This window comes from Ovis canadensis, chromosome 24, assembly GCF_042477335.2.
Source record: "Ovis canadensis isolate MfBH-ARS-UI-01 breed Bighorn chromosome 24, ARS-UI_OviCan_v2, whole genome shotgun sequence".
Taxonomy (NCBI): domain Eukaryota; kingdom Metazoa; phylum Chordata; class Mammalia; order Artiodactyla; family Bovidae; genus Ovis; species Ovis canadensis.
This window is the reverse complement of record NC_091268.1, coordinates 43,608,506-43,625,984: the sequence shown is the minus strand read 5'-3', so window position 1 is coordinate 43,625,984 and position 17,479 is coordinate 43,608,506. Positions and strand designations below refer to the sequence as shown.

The window sequence follows — 17,479 nt, the reverse complement described above, 5'->3', positions numbered from 1 at the left end:
GCCTGGAAGCTACAGTCCATGGAGTCACAAAAGAGCCGGACATAACTTAGCCACTAGACAACAACAGAAACAACAACTGGAGAGATCAAGGTCAGCAGTCTTGGTCAGATTTCTAGAGTGACTAAAACCAGAATACCCTCTTAGCCAAGCAGAGGAGGGTGAAACGGCACTAAATCCAGGCTGGATGGGATCAACAATACAGAGAGTATACACGCAGGTTAGATAAACGTAAAGGGAAAAATAAAATCTAAGAAAAGATAATAATAAGAAACAGATATCCGGACTACAGCCAGATGGACCAGAGCTTAAGAGAAGACTCTGGCATCAATGATGGGAGGAAGAAATAAACCAAATAGGTCAATAAGCAGGGCAACTGGTCAGAATGATAAAGAGGAGATTGCTGCTGCTGCTGCTGCTGAGTCGCTTCAGTCATGTCCGACCCTGTGCGACCCCACAGATGGCAGCCCACCAGGCTCCCCAGTCCCTGGGAATCTCCAGGCAAGAACACTGGAGTGGGTTGCCATTTCCTTCTCCAATGCATGAAAGTGAAAAGTGAAAGTGAAGTCGCTCAGTTCTGTCTGACTCCTAGCAACCACATGGACTGCAGCCTACCAGGCTCCTCCATCCATGGGATTTTCCAGGCAAGAGTACTGGAGTGGGTTGCCATTGCCTTCTCCGAGAGAGGAGATTAGTTCATTCTAAAAAGGAAGGAAGGAAGAAGAATACTATTTAACTGGTGGCTCAGATGGTAAAGAATCTGCCTGCAACGCAGGAGACCCAGGTTCGATCCCTGGGTCTGGAAGATCCACTGGAGGAGGAAATGGCACCCCACTCCAGTATTCTTGCCTGGAGAATCCCATGGACAGAGAAGACTGCAGGTTACAGTCCAGGGGGCCATAAACAGTCGGACACAACTGAGTGACACACACACAAGATTTTCTACACTGTAAGACACACAATTATCTTATGTACCATTATTTTGTCTCTCCTCTATGAAAGTAACAATGCTACCAACTAAATATGACATGCCATTTCTAGCTGCATCTGACTTTAGAAATGTTAGAAAGTAATGAAATGTTCCTATTGCAACTGGAGAACAGCAGAGACACAAGGTTCCCTCCCAGGTGTGCTCAGGACAGGAACCTGATCTACACTCAGGCCCCCACGAAGAAGCAGCAGCAGGCTGGAATGCACTCTGGTGAGACCCTGATACTGGCCAACAAGTAGGAAGCTAAGTGAGGAGGGGAAAACCCAGGCTCCCCTCCCCTGGGTTTTTTACCATTTTACTTTACCATTCACACACAACACATCACTTTTGACATTTCTGGTCACATATGTGAGGGATTTTCCCCCACCAAATTATTCTCTGCAACATGAGCTGGGTGTCCCACCAATTAACTCACTTTTGACATTATACCTACTTCAGAGGCCAGTCCCAAGTCTAGGCTGCGCCTGTGTTCCTGGCTGACAGGCTCTAAATCAGAGTTTCCCAGGGCCCCCTCCTCTGGTTTGATTAATCTGCTAGAGCAGCTCAGAGAACTCAGGGAAACACTGACCTACATTCACCAGTTTATTAAATGGTACAGATGAACAGACGCATAACGCATGGTCTTGGGAGGGTCCTGAGCACAGGCACTTCTGTCTCCATGGAGATGGGGGCACATCACCCTCCTGATATGTGGTTGTGTTCACCAACCTGGAAGCTTCCCAAACCCCCGAGTGGGATTTTTATAGAGGCTTCTTCTTGTAGGCACGATCAATCATTAACTTCACTTCCAGCCCTTCTCCGTGAGTGTGTGTGTATGTGTGTGTGTGTGGTGGGGAGTGCTGATAATTCCAAGCTTCTAATTATGGTTTAGTCACACTGCTGACCAGCCCTCAAGCAGGATCCATCCAGGAGCCTACCCAAAGTTGCCTTATGAGAACAAAAGATGCTTCTAGTGCTCTTACCACTTAGAAAACAAGGGCTTCAGGAGCTCTGTGCCAGGAACTAGGGGACCAATATATATATATTTTCTACTATTTCACACTATTACTGGTGAAAAACTATACTGGCTTTAACCTGAAGGTCAAAGAGAATTTTTATTAGCATGGAAAAATGCTCATGACCCAGTGTTAACAACAAAAAGCAACATACAAAACTGAATCATATATGCAAAAAAAAGACCCTCCCCCAAAGGATGAATAGAACTACTTCACAATGTCAGTGGTAGCTGTCTCAAAGTCCTGGAATTACGGGTAACTTCTTCTTTTCTCTTTACTTCCCCCACCTTTCTATAATCAACATGTAATATTTTACAATCAGATAAAGACAAATATTAAATGTTTGTTTTTTTAAATCTGCCAGTTGTAGGCCACATGAATACTTCAGTTTATTTAAATATTAGATACACAACCATCTCATTAATGTACAGTTTCCCTGGTAGCTCAGACATAAAAAATCTGCCAGCAATGCAGGAGACCTGGATTTGATCCCTGGGTTGGGAAGATCCCCTGGAGGAGGGCATGGCAACCCACTCCAGTATTCTTGCCTGGACAATCCACATGGATAGAGGAGCCTGGCTCAGGCCATGGGGTTGCAAAGAGTCGGACACAACTGAGTGACTAAGTAAGCACGCACACAAGGCCTTCTTAACAATAAGACAGTAAACATCAGCTCAATGCATATTCATATCCATAGAACTAACGTTCATTTTGAACATCCAAGAATGTAATGCGGGGAATTATTTCTGTCTTTCAAACATGAGGTTTCAAGAATATCAATATTATTGCTCAAACATGGGGAAAGATTAATTACTTCATTTCCTACTGGATCTTCAGCTTGGCATAATAATGGACCAGCAGAAAGAAAACTGGTCACACTGCTGATGAAAAGTCTACTGCCAAAGGTAGGCAGTGTTGTCTTGCACAAAATGAATTTCTCTTTTTTTTTTAAAAAAAAAAGACTTTAACAAGTAGCTGCTGTGTCCAGAAATTGAAGCTAACACATTTTATGCTGTGTTATCTTGACAAAATTGCTTTTTAGCCCTACATACTCAAATACCAATATATTTCTCCCCTCATATTTGAAAAGAACATTTTGACAAAGGATAAAAATCTTGAAATGTAAACACTATACTTGCCAAGTGTAATAAAACAAAATATGCTACCTTCTACTTTGGGTGGTACAAGCTCACACGTAGGCTGAAAAACTTGGGAAAAATCAGATTTCTGTTTATAAAGTTTAAGAAATTCTTCAAATGCTTTTCCTTGCTCGGGTATATTAAATGCTCAAACAAATAACAGGAGATAATATTATGGGTGTTCTAATTGAAGTATCACTTTTATTATCAAGTTTTCATTTAAAAACTCAAATGATATGAGATTATAATAATCATATAGTTGGTCCTAGTGAGAAAGTATAGCCACAATATAAATGTCTTATTTTCTAGTATTAAACAGCAGTAAAGTCGACCTTTCTTGGTAATTATCTAATGTACCAATCGTATCAGATATTCAAAAGGAAATGACATAGCTCGAGTTAAAACTTTTTATTCTGACAGCAGCTTCCTGCCACAGATCTTTCCTAAATGACAGTATAAACAACGGAAGAATGAGAGACAGAAGCCAATCTCTGCAAAGTGCTTAGAAAGTAATTATCCTAGACTGCAGGCGGCTAGTTTAAACAGCCCAAGAAAACTTTTCCAATCAGAGTGACATGAACACAAATATGATGTTATAGGTAAGAAGCTCACGGGTTAAAAAAGACTGTAGAACTTTAAGTTACTACATGGCTAACAATGAATCAATCCAGACTACTTACAATTGAATCGGACATTTAAAGGCTGACTCGATGGACGTGAGTCTGAGTGAACTCCAGGAGTTGGTGATGGATAGGGAGGCCTGGCGTGCTGCGATTCATGGGGTCGCAAAGAGTCGGACACGACCGAGCGGCTGAACTGAACTGAACTGAACTTCAAGATAAGAATTCATTTTGTGTTGCTTTGAAGCAGGAGTTGCCTTCTGTATTTTTGCTAAATTTCCATACTGGGTCAAAGACATCTTCTAGATGTCTTCACATTCTTCTAGAAAATGTGGATCGTATATACCATGGAATACCACTCAGTCATTAAAAAGTCACAAAACAGTGCTGTTTGCAGCAACGTAGATACAACTGTCTTACTAAGTAAAGTAAGTCAGAAACAGACAAATACCTTATGAAATCACTGACATGTGGTATCTAAAACAGGACACAAACGAACCTTTCTACAAAACAGAATCAAGACTCATGGTGAACAGACATGTAGTGGCCAAGGAGGTGAGGGAGAGAGGGATGGATTGGGAGTCTGGGGTTAGTAGATGCAAACTCTGACATTTAGAGTGGAGAAACAACAGGGCCTACTGTATAGCACAGGGAACTCTACCCAATCTCCCAGGATAAATCATAATGGAAAAGAATATTAAATATATAGATATATAACTGAGTCACTTCGCTGCACTGCAGAAATGAGCACAACACTGTAAATCAGGATACGTCAACAAATAATTAAAGAATGCATTTGTGGAAGCTTTCGGCCGAAAGGAAAAATGGAGACTATTGAGCCAGTCTGCTGATGCCTACTTGTCCTCTTCCACTCTCTGACTCAGATAGGCCTGGATAACAATCTCATATGTGTTTGAGATTTTTTTCATTTTTATTGGAGTACAGTTGACTTACAATGCTGTGTTAGCTTCAGGTGTACAGCAAAGTAGTTCAGGTAGTTATACATATAAATATTCCACTCTTTTTCAGATTCTTTTTGCCTTCAGGCCATTACAGAATACTGGGTAGTTCCTTACACTATACCGCTAAGTTGCTTCAGTCGTGTCTGACTCTGTGCAACCCCATAGACGGCAGCCCACCAGGCTCCCCTGTCCCTGGGATTCTCCAGGCAAGAACACTGGAGTGGGTTGCCATTTCCTTCTCCAATGCATGAAAGTGAAAAGTGAAAGTGAAGTCACTCAGTCGTGTCCGACCCTCAGCAACCCCATGGACTGCAGCCTTCTAGGCTCCTCCGTCCATGGGATTTTCCAGGCAAGAGTACTGGAGTGGGGTGCCATTGCCTTCTCCATTACACTATACAGTAGGATCTATTTTATACAGAGTTGTGTGTATCATATGTGTTTGATATTGCCAACCCCGCTGTTTGCTTCCATTTAAACCCATTCTGATTTTTATGTGCTGTATCTCCTGTCTCAGCAACAAGCGAAGGGGATACACCTGAAGGTAAAGTCCACAGCCAAAGAGAATTTAGCAACCAAGTCAGATGCTGACTTGCTAGTTTTATAAATAATCCAAGATGGATCAGAAACTAATGCCTATTTTTCATGTCTTATATAATGGCAATCACCAAAAAAGGCACTGACTTAATTTCTCAAGCATAAAACTGGGCAGGGGGGATAGGAGAGAGTATGGAATGTGATCAGCTGAAAAATAAAGAAAATGTATACAGTACCTCTTACCACTTCAGAGCTTTGGTGAGTCTCATTCACTCTTTTAACAAACATTTGTCAAATATCCTGGTGGCTCAGATGGTAAAGAATCTGCCTACAATGCAGGCAACCTGGGTTCGATCCCTGGGTTGGGAAGATCCCCTGGAGAAGGGCATGGCAACCCACTCCACTATTGCCTGGGGAATCCCCATGAACAGAGGCGCCTGGCAGGCTATAGTCCATGAGGTCACAAAGAATTAGACACGACTGAATGACTAAGCATAGCACACAAATACCATAAAGTGTGCTATGTAAGATAAAATTCAGATATGAATAACGAATCCAGTTCGGGAGAGGGTAGCTAGGATAAAACAGTGTGAAGTGTATTTACAGATATGAAGTGTGTTTACAGATATGAAGCTTAGGAAGGGAGACGGGGCAGCTATCTGCAACTGGAGAAGGCTTCACAGCAGAGGTAGTAAGGAAGCTGAGACCTGAAGGTTGCACAGAATTTCTGCAAGTCAAATAAATGGAAAGAAAGGACAGTCTGGGCTCTCAAGAAAAGTGCTGGGCACACCGGCAGAAATGCCAAGATGAGCAGAGATGTGTAGCATTCCTAGGGAATATGGTGAACGACGAGCCTGGAAATGCCCACTGCAGCCAGACAGCCATGGGAAGGGCAAAAGAGAGAAGGGCAGGTTTTCTGGGACACTGACTCCCATCTTTGGCTACATGCCAAAAGTCGCCCGAGATGTTTAAAATGCAGATTCTCGAATCCCACTAGGAATAAGAAACTCATTTTTTAAGCTCCTACAGTGGTCGTCAATATCAGATCTGGGGAGAGCATGTGGAACTGCAGGGCAGAAGCAAAGAGAACAAGAAAGAGGAAAACGGCCACAAGAGAAGAAAAGGCAGAGCGAGGGACTTCCCTGGTGGTCCAGCGGTTAAGAATCCGCATTCCAATGAAGAGGACACAGGTTTGATCCCACGTAGGGGAATTAAGATCCCACATGCCCTGGGGCAACTGAGCCCGCCCACAGCAATTTAGAGTCTATGCACACACGAAGACCCAGTACAGCCAAAAATTTTAATTAATATTTTTTTAAAGGTAGAACTAACAGAAAATATCAAATACTGACAGTGGGCCAATGGAGAAGGACCAGTACTTAGGTCTAGAAGAATAGGGAGACTTAAGAAGGGGCAAAGGTTTGCAGGAAAAGACATCAAATTCGGATGCTTTGGGGTTGAGTTCCTTACTGGGGAGGTAATTTTGTTCTAGAAATTCAGGAAAATTAATTTCATATTTAAACATATTCTAGGGTTGCTACGTACTGAGGCTTAACTGTGTTTAATTAGCTTTGGGGGTATGCATCCCTCTCTCTAAACACATGAAAGACATATAATACATAAGGCATAGTGCTAGAAACTGAAGAGGAAGTCGATAAATAAATATTTACTGAATAATAAAAGTGGAAGTCTAAAAAAATGGTGTAGATTTTAGTCTTTTTTAGAAAGAAAAGAAAAACCTCTCCATTTTTTTTTTTAAAGATGTCATAACTATTACCTTTGCAGCCAAGGCTTTTAAACTATCGAGGAATCTTTGCCAGAAATCCTTGAAGAGCGGGCGGTCAATTTTCTTCAGGCTGTCTTTGGTGCTAGCATCCACACTGACGTAGAGCTGGGTAACTGGTTTGAGGTCCCTTGGTAATTAAAAATTTAAAAAAAAACACAACGGAAGAAAATTAGGCATAAGTTAGGCTCTCCACAATGCTAAACTTACAATCTGTAATAAATGCAGTGCTTAAATATGTCACTGGGTATAGAGGCTTCTACTTCTCCCAGAAATTGAAGGTATGATTTGTTTCACTGGTAGCTCAGCTGGTGGGCTTCCCTCATAGTTCAGTTGATAAAGAATCTGCCTGCAATGCAGGAGACCCTGGTTTGATTCCTGGGTCGGGAAAATCCTCTGGAGAAGGGACAGGCTACTCACACCAGTATTCTTGGGTTTCCCTTGTGGCCTAGCTGGTAAAGAATCCACGTGTATTAAGGGAGACCTGGGTTCAATCCCTGGGTTGGGAAGATTCCTTGGAGTAAGGAAAGGCTACCCACTCCAGTATTCTGGCCTGGAGAATTCCATGGACTGTATGGTCCATGGGGTTGCAAAGAGTCGGACATGACTGAGTGACTTTCACTTTCAATGCAGGAGATGCAAGTCCAATCCCTGGGTCGGGAAGACCCCTTGGAGAAGGAAATGGCAACCCACTCCAGTCTTCTTGCCTGGGAAATCCCGAGGACAGAGAGGACTGGTGAGCTAAGTCCATGGGGTGATAAACCATCAGACATAAACCATGCATGACACTGCAACAGAATGAAATATCAGTTGCTTGTTTTTTTAATGACTGGACACCATCCCTAATGAACTGAAAACATTTGATTACTTAAAACTGGTCTCTCTTCAAACAGGTGTTTCAGTGGAAAATAAAATAAGATCAAGCTTTAGGTCTGGCACTTTCAGCTCAATTACAAGGGGCTCTCAGACCGAAGCTCCAAAAACTCTGCCACTAAGGCTTCTCCAGGGGTCTGTGCTAATGGGCCACCTCCCATCATCCATTTGCTGATGGGGTTTTCTAAGGAACAAGAACAAGTCTTCTCTGAAGCACACAGAGCCACACCAAGGCCTCATCTAGGCCTCTGCGAACAGGAGTGGGTTGACAGTCAAGCCTTGCGCAGACAAACAATGACCTACTCCAAGGGCCATCAGCAAAGCAGAGCTAGCAGAAAGGCAGCCACATATTCACAAAAGAGCACAGCCCAGAAGAAAAACACACGTTGCAGATTTTTATTTGTTTTTGCCTTCTTAATCTGCATCCGTCAGTACCACTCATTCCCCACTTTTCTCAAACTCACTGGTTCATTTCACAAAGTAATCATCTACCACATTTCTTGCCAGTTATGTTTAAAGCTCAGATTGTACTTTTTCCAAAGCCTCTCTGTTCTCCCTGCCAATGGGTCTCATAATTCACTCTCTTGAGTGAATTCCAAGAAAGAAAAAAACTGCCCCTTAATAATCCCGACTAAATTCTCCCATTATTAATTTCCTATAACTATTCCATTATTTTTATATTTACCTTGAGAATGTTATTTATGTGTTTTTTTGGTTTCAAAGTCTATGCCCTTTAAAAAACTGACACATAATTCACATGCCAGAAAATTCACCATCAACAGGGTTTATATGCTTTTTATATCTATCAGGGTTGGCCTTACAACTTTCCTTGACGGACAGGAACTCTATTTTTCTTTTTACCCAGTCATATCAGTAGACACTGAAAGCTACTTTTCAGTGGATATTGTTGACTTCAACTGACAGAACTTTTAAAGGAATGTAGGCCAAACGAATGCTTGTAACGATCTGGCTTAGTGACATATGGAAAAAACAGAAGGGGCTAAAGTCAAAGTTGTTAAAAGTGGGGAAGCTTTGATCAAAGCTAGAAAAGAATGATTAAAACACGGCAGACTCTCATTGCTTTAATCCCTCTCAAGTGCTGATATGATATCCGAAAGGAATCCTTCAAAGTTCAATAATGTGTCACTACTGAGCAAAGGACATCAATTACTGGAAACGCAAAACATCTGCAAACTATAATGGCAGCAACTTGTCTCACCACCCCTTTAGCTGGGGGCCTCTTTAATAAGATAAGCAACTCTAACTGAACTTTGTGTTTTACAAAACTAAAAAAGATCATCTTAATGGATACTGCAGGCTATCATCATCTAACAACTCCCAGGACTTTGTGTCCTAAAGCTGCCTGATGCAAAATGGGAACCGGCCTGACCTTTTCAGTACACCTCCATACCTGCTTTTAGATTATGAACAGTAAATTCCAAAGGGCTTAGTTGTTTTACAAGCCTCCATCATTTCAAAAAAAAAAAAAGGCCTGGACATTGACACTAGCAATGAGGAATTTTGTCAATACTAGATGTCTGAAGTGCTATAATCAAGGAATTTTATAGATTTTTTTCCCAAGGAGCAGAGGAAGAATGGAGAAGAGGGAAAGTCCTAAGGAGCTGTAGAGTGCATTTCTAAGTGGCTCAAAAGCAGTAAAAGGACCTTGGAGAAATGTTCTGAGTCTCTGCTATTGGCCTCTCTTCCCTGAAAAAACAGGCAATGAGGCTCCAAGCTCAGTCATCTGTCTGCCTCCATTCTATACAGAGATAGGATGGTTTTAGTCACATCCTTAAAACTATCATAATAATTTCTGAGTCTCAGAATCTCTCAATGCTGTTGAGAATAATTAAAAACTATACAATGAAAAGGCTATAAAGCCTGAGCCCAATCCCCAGTGAAAACATCCTGTGAATCTTGATATGATTATTGTGATGACCTTTCATCCTGCTAATTTTAAACCTGAGTTATGAATGATCATGTATAGAAATACAGAGTAACATAAAAATCCTCTCTTTCTTCCTTTCTTTAGAGATCAGGCCTCATTCTACCCAGAATAATCTCAATGATCATATCAAGGTCCTACCTAAAATGAACCTACTCATCTCTACAGAAAGGAAAAAAGGGAGAAAAATGCATGTATGTAAGAAATCAAGGAGATCAAACCAGTCAATCCTAAAGGAAATCAACCGTGAATATTCACTGGAAAGACTGATGCTGAAGCTCAAATAACTTTGGCCATCTAATGTGAAGAGCCGACTCATTGGAAACTTTCGTGATGCTAGGAAAGGTTGGTGGCAGGAGGAGAAGAGGGTGACAGAGGATGAGATGATTGGATAGCATCACCATCTCAATGGATGTAAGTTTAAGCAAACTTTGGGAAATAGTACAGGACAGGGAAGACTGGTGTGCTGCAGTTCACAGGGTTGCAGGGAGTTGAAAATGACTTAGCAACTGAACAAGAAATCAAGGGAATTCAGTAGTAACTCTGATGCTCCTATTAATAAAAAAATAACCAAAGTGACCATAAGCAAGTGAGAAGTACACTAAGTTATGCACATATTGGAACATTCTAGTTAGCTTTAAGTACTGATTCATAATTTAATTGCCTTGTGTTCAGATACTGTGCTCTAAATGACTTCAATACTTTCTTGAAACCTGCTGTAATGCCCAGCACATGGCCATTTGTTAACTGTTCTGAGAGCAAGTTCTGTGCTCTTAAGAAGAATTTACATTCCAAAGTTTCAAGCTTCAAACTCTATTTCTGCCATATAGACTAAACTTGTTAATTTAGTTGTTCAAATCTTCACTACTTTTACTGATTTTGATTTACTTGTTTTATCCATTTGAGAGAAGCGTGTTAAAAACTTGCTATTTCTCCTTAAGAGTTCTGTCAATTTTGAGACTATATTACTGAGTGTTTACAAATTCTGACATATATACAAACGTATTATTTTATGTTCCTAGCGGGTTTAATATTTTATTATTAGGAAATGCCCCATTTCATCTCAAGTAATGGTTCTTGCCTTAAAGTACACCTGACTGATATTACATAGCCTACCTTTCCAATGGTGTTTTTCATGTATTATATTATGCACTAACGATGTCACTACAAGGTGGTCATTACTACTGTGATCATTTTACAGATGAATAACTAGACGCTGAGAAGTTATCTTCCCCACGTCAGAAAGACGGTAAGAAAGCAAGTCAAGATTCAAATTCAGATCTCTTCTAGACAGAGCCCAACCAAGCTCCTCATCATTTCACTGTACTGCCTCTTTCTCTCCTTTTAGCTCATCTAGAAAAGCACAGTTCTGAAAAGCATTCCATCAATTCATAGACAAAAAAGAAGACTATACTTTAAACTTAATACAAACAAAACAGTGGCAGACTTTATTTTCTTGGGCTCCAAAATCACTGCTGACGGTGACTGCAGCCACAAAATTAAAAGATGCTCCTTGGAAGAAAAGCTATGAGGAACCTAGACAGTGTATTAAAAAGCAGAAACATCACTTTGCCAACAAGGGTCCATATAGTCAAAGCTATGGCTTTTCCAGTAGTCGTGTACGGATGTGAGAGTTGGACCATAAAGGAAGTTGAGCGCCGAACAATTGATGCTTTTGAACTGTGGTGCTGGAGAAGACTCTTGAGAGTCTCCTGGACTGCAAGGAGATCAAACCAGTTACTCCTAAAGGAAATCAACTCTGAGTATTCATTGGAAGGACTGGTGCTGAAGCTGAAGCTCCAATACTTTGGCCACCTGATGGGAAGAGCCGACTCACTGGAGAAGACTCTGATGCTGGGAAAGATTGCGGGCAGGAGGAGAAGGGGGCAACAGAGGATGAGATTGTTGGATGGCATCACTGGCTCACTAGCCATGAATTTGAGCAAACTCCAGAAGATCATGAAAGACAGGGAAGCCTGCGTGCTCAGTCCATGGGGTCGAAAGAGTCGGACGTGACTTAGTGACTGAACGACAGAAAAAACAAACAAAACAGGCTAGGAGGAAACAAAAAACTTCCGTGGAAAGGAGCACATAGTATTTATAACCAATCTTCATTTCATTATAGCTGTTATCTATAGCCACTTTGAGCTGATAAACACAAGGAAACTTTATTTTATTAAAATTCACGCGTTTCTTCAAACATTTACTAAGTAATATGTGAAGAGATGTCCAATTTATAGAGTTTCTCTAACACATAGTGACTATCTTATTAATAGCAAAAACACGAAGCAAACAAAATAACAGAAGCACAAGTGGAAGAAGTGAAAGAAAGAGAATGAAGCTCACACATAGTTTCGATGAAGATGCTCAAAAGTAAACACACACAGGGACAAATTCTGCGGTGGTGGAGGAGGTGTGGGAAGTTAAATGTTAATTGTGTCATAGTTAAAAATGGAACCAAGCTCTGTCTTCTTACAATAAGCCTGCTGGCAGGGAGTAAGCTTTGAATTAACTGTATGTATCAAAAAAGAAAAAGTATAAGATTTTAAATGTAAACTTAAAAACAATTGACAAGAAAATCGTGTAGAGGTGAACTGAAGATGAAGCTAAGAGCGAGTCAGTCTACAAAGGGCTATACACTTGACTCTACACCCTCTAATACACTCATAAAGAGGGAGACAGTTTTAGAATTCAAACACCCACAAAGGAAAGGACCCACTAGGTTCAGGGGACTTCCCTCGTGGTCCAGTGGCTAAAAATCTGCCTTGTGATGAAAGGGACACCAGTTTGATCCCTGGTCAGGGAACAAAGAACCCACATGCTGTGGGGCAATGAAGCCCCCACGAAGCAACTACTGAGCCCGTGTGCTCTGGAGCCTGCATGCCACAATTAGCTTGCACACCGCAGCTAGAGTCTGTGCACCCGCATGCCGCAAGTGAGACCACATGCAGCCAAATAAATAAATAGAAGGAAAAAAACAACAACTGGGTCAGTGTTGTGGAACATCACCCTCAACACCTTCCTTATTCTACCACAGTCTGCTTTGAGCATGATGTCTCAAGGAGGTCTTTGACACCTTAGCCCAGAACAGTTTACAGGAAGGTTTACATGCAGTGGTCTAGTGGGACAGCATTATCCAAGTGCAATGGGCCTTCCTGACGGCAGGGCTGAATGTCAGCATAGATCATGCAATCTCCAGAATTAAGAGTCCTAAACTCACATGTCTGCAGGAGCCAAGGATATGATGCAAGTCAAACAAGCCACTTCTAAACGAAAAGGAGGTTCTCTGGACACCGAACCACAGACCGTGTGTGAAACACGCAAGAATACTCTTGCCTTACCCCAAGCAATAGGCTTCCATTTTTCTGGTATGCGGCGTTCTGTCTGCCTTCCGTTGTTTCATGCCTGTTAGAAATGCTGACAGAAATTTCTCTGCTGTAAGGGATTCAACAGTGCACTCCTCTGACAAGTAGCAGATGACACTCAGCCTCAGGGCCGAGGAGACAGCCAAGTGGTGGAGAGCATGGCAAACTGAAAAGTACAGGCTTCATGGAACAGACAATGAACTGTCTTGGTGTGATACTGTCAGATAGGAAGAAACACACTTGGTCTTTGTCCCTAATCTCCGGCACAGAGCTCCTAATTTTGGTATTTCTCGAGTGACAGAGGTGAGAGAAGTGTTTTCTGTTATCTCTAATGAGTCCCTCTCCACCAAACAAGAATTTATATTAATGAGGTGACTTTTGGTGGGCCCCTGGACAGCTTGAGGACAGGTGGCTGGTGCCAAAAGAACCAACCCAGTGATTAGAGGGTTGGCACTTTCAGCCCCACCCACAACCTCTACAAAAGGGAGACGAGCTAGATAAGAGGCTGAGTTCATCACCAATGATCGATCATGATGATTTCAATCGATCCTGTTTCCCAGCTGGCGCTAGTGGTAAAGAACCTGCCTGCCAGTGCAGGAGACCCAAGAGACATGGCTTGAAATTCCGTGGATGGGCTGGGAGGCCCGCTCATCTTGGCTGCCTTTGCTAGTCTCAGTTGGCACATCTGCTGGACTGGCTGGTTTATGATGGCCTCAGCTGGGACAGCTGGGGCCTCTGTGTGTGCAGTCTCTTATCCCCCAGCAAGTCTGAAGTTGATCACACGGTGGCAGGGTTTCAGAGAGCAGCAAGAAAGGGCAAGCCTTGATGCACAGACATTATTCAAGCCTCTGCTGCGTCACCTTCGCTCACTTCCCTTTGGCCAAAGCAAGTCATGTGGCCAAGCTTGGAGTCAGTGGGGGGGACACTCAGAGCTACAGCACAAAGGATCATGGATACAAGGAGAGGGAGAACTTATGGCCATCCTTTGCAATCTACTGTAGCGCAAAACAGACTGTACTTTGTACTCTGTACAAGGAGGATGGCCTTGTACCTACTGGGACTCAGTGTTTTTCAGGAATAAAAAAAAAAAAAATCAGAGCTATATTGGAAGGCCGGAGGGTTCTTAAGACTGGAAATCTCAAACTGGCAATTGATAAGAAATAGGTTTTATTTGTCCTGAACCATGTTTAGAAACTTTTTGGGGGGGGGGCCCAACATTTAAAATCCTGAGATTTTGCATAAAAGAGATTTCTTTTGGAAACCTTTGTAAAAAGAGACAATCTGGCAAAAATTGCCAAGCAACAAGTATGAAGTGCTGTTTTTACGACATTAAATCACTTCAGAACACAATTATCTGGTTTTTGATTCACAACACTTCTGACACCAGATGTGTGGTTCCTCTCCACACCAAGGAGTCCTGTAGTTCTCTGCAGACACCAGCTAGGTGTCCTGTGTTCCATTCTATTCTGACAGTAAATCCCTGGAGTCAGCACAGACCTCCCAGGTCAGGACTCAGTCCCAAGCCGCCCCTACTTCTGACACCAGGCACAGTCCCATCTGCCACCCGTGCTTCTGATCAACTGCCTGTGGATCTGGGCGCCCTGTGACTCCCTCCTCGGGTTTGATAATCTGCTAGAACAGCTCTCAGAGCTCAGGGAAAACAGTTTGCTTTCTATTACTAGTTTATGTTCAAGATTACAACTCAGAAAACTGCCAGATAAAAAGATGAGGGGGAAAGGGCACTGGGCCTCTCTACTCTTTCCAGAAGCATCAGCTTCCCACCACCTGAAGTGTTCACTGATCTGGAAACCAAATGAATGGTGGCGAGTTTGAGTGACTCACTCCCAAGGAAAATGATTACAGCAGAAGCTATCTGAGGCATGCTATGGTACCTCAGTTTCATGCCTTTCAAAAATACTATTATAAAAACACTTGCTTTTGTGGAACTAAGAGGACTTTTTCTCAAGAGAAGGGTTTTTTGTTGTTGTTTAATCATCAACAGCTCTATCATTAAGTGTCACATTCTTGTCACTTTTATTAGCTGCCATGTTGACAAATAAAAACATAAAGCTTTCTCACCTGCCTAAGGTGTTTTTTCCTATCTTCCATAAATCTTCAAGGACCACTCACTGTGAAAACTCCCTTCTGTGGGAGAACTGTCAGCAAGGAACCCTATGCTTTGGAGCTGGAGGGAGAACTGAGATCCTCTTAAAGAAAAGTTAAGTATCCTGAAAAGGCGCACTAGCTTGAATGTAATGCTTGCATGTGGGTCAAGGGAAGACCAGCTAACAAAGTCAAGAGTTTCTTTGAAAGATACCAGAGTACGGGTGATCCCTCTACTGTACAAAGCTCCACTAACCGAGCAATCAACCTGGCTGGAATTTTCCCAGTCATCAGCTGAGTCCTCTCTTATGCAGAGCTCACAGAGCCATCCAGTTTGCCAAGCTTATCTATCTATCATGCCTCAATGACACCTTTTTTTTTCCTCTTCCTTTTTTATTTTTTAAATTATGAAAGTATGACAACACATATACAGCAGACTTGGAAAACACAGAACAAAGTTACATATAGTTCCACTATATATTACAATTATTTTTTTAAGTAGAAAAATTAAGATTTTTTAGTTAGAGTTTCAATATCAAACTCTCAAAAACTAACAGAATGAATAGACAGAAAAGTAAAAGGATATGGTAGATCCAAAAAGCACCATGGACCAACTCAACATAATTAAGATTTATACAATTTTCACACAAAAGTAGGATACAAATTCAAGTTCCCAGAGACTATAAACTGGGAGAAACTGGAATATATCCAAGGACATAAAACAAGGCACAACAATTTCATGGTCTAAAGGTACTGAAATCACAGAGTCTGTTCTCTTACCACTGTGGAATTATGTTAGAAATCAATATCAAAAGATATCTGGAAACAATCCACATACTTTCAAGTGCAATGTCAATGACACCTTTTTGAAGACTCCTCATTCTGTCTTCCCTTCATCCTTACAACTCTTAAACCTTACCATCTCCTATCCAGTTTCCTGTTTCTTGGCCCGCCCATTTTATACAAACAAGCTGGCAGATTACTCTGCAGAAAGCAAGATTTTCCTAAAGAACAGCATTTGAAGTCGTCGCCCCAACCTATTCAACTTGGTTTTCAGCTGCCAGGCTCCTTCGCACCCTCTGTGGTCCAAATCAACTATATTTACATAGTGGTATCCCAAAGACCCCAATTCTGTATCTTTCTCAGGTAGTTCTTATTAAAATCCAACAATTTCCTATCTCCCCAAGTACCAATCCCAGCCATATTTTTTAAATTTATTATATTTTTTTAAATTGGGCTACCCTGGTAGCTCGGTTGGTAAAGAATCCGCCTGCAATGCAGGAGACCCCAGTTCAATTCCTAGGTCGGGAAGATCTGCTGGAAAAAGGATAGGCTACCCACTCCAGTATTCTTGGGCTTCCCTTGTGGCTCAGCTGGTAAAGAATCCGCCTGCAATACAGGAGACCTGGCTTCAATCCCTGGGTTGGGAAGATTCCCTGGAGAAGGGAAAGGCTATTAAAAACCTACAGTTTCCTATCTCCCCAAGTACCAACCCCAGCCATACTGTTATAATTCATTTTTTTTAATTGGAGGATAATTACTATCTCGCTTTATCTCACTGTTTGCTGAACCCAGTGCAGGCAAGGTATGAGCAGGGAAGCTGGAAGAAGATGCAAGGAGCCAGAGGAACTACAGACATGCTTTACTGGCTCATGGCTGATGCAGCAGCAACTCAACTCAGCGCAACTCTACTCTGCCTCTAAGAGCTTTTCAGGTGGTGCTTACACAGGACCACACCACCACGAACATGCCCAGTGCCACAAATGATCCCAGATAGTAGGACGTGAGTGGAGTGGGGCAAGAGAGCCTGACCACCGCCACCTGGCCAATTGCTCTCTCCCTGCAATTACTTCACAATATTGTGTTGGTTTCTGCCATACATCAGCATGAATCAGCCATAGGTATCCATATGTCCCCTCCCTCTAGAAACTCCCTCCCACCCCTCTAGGCTGACACGGCCATATTTTGAGACCCAAATTTAATAAGCCTTCTCAGAGAAGTTTTTACCCCACTTCTCCCATTTAAAAAAAAAAACAAAATTACTTCTCTGTTGAACTCCCCCAGCAACTTTTTTTTTTTTTTGCCTCTATTCTTTAAACAAATGTTTTCTTTCCCAATAGAACTGATGTTTAGGAGCAGGTGCTCTGACCCCTCAAAGCCAACATTTATACA

The 17,479-nt window shown here is 42.0% G+C and overlaps 1 protein-coding gene across 4 annotated transcripts in view; it reads right to left on the bottom strand.

The window, feature by feature from the left end:
- The window catches only part of LOC138429655 (S-adenosyl-L-methionine-dependent tRNA 4-demethylwyosine synthase TYW1), a 143,080-nt gene that overhangs the window by 65,542 nt on the left and 60,059 nt on the right, over positions 1–17,479 (bottom strand). For all 4 annotated transcript variants that reach the window (XM_069571406.1, XM_069571405.1, XM_069571408.1 and 1 more), the window contains exon 13: positions 7,016–7,151. In XM_069571406.1, the coding sequence (XP_069427507.1) occupies positions 7,016–7,151 (136 nt within the window). The remainder of the gene's footprint in view (positions 1–7,015; positions 7,152–17,479) is intronic.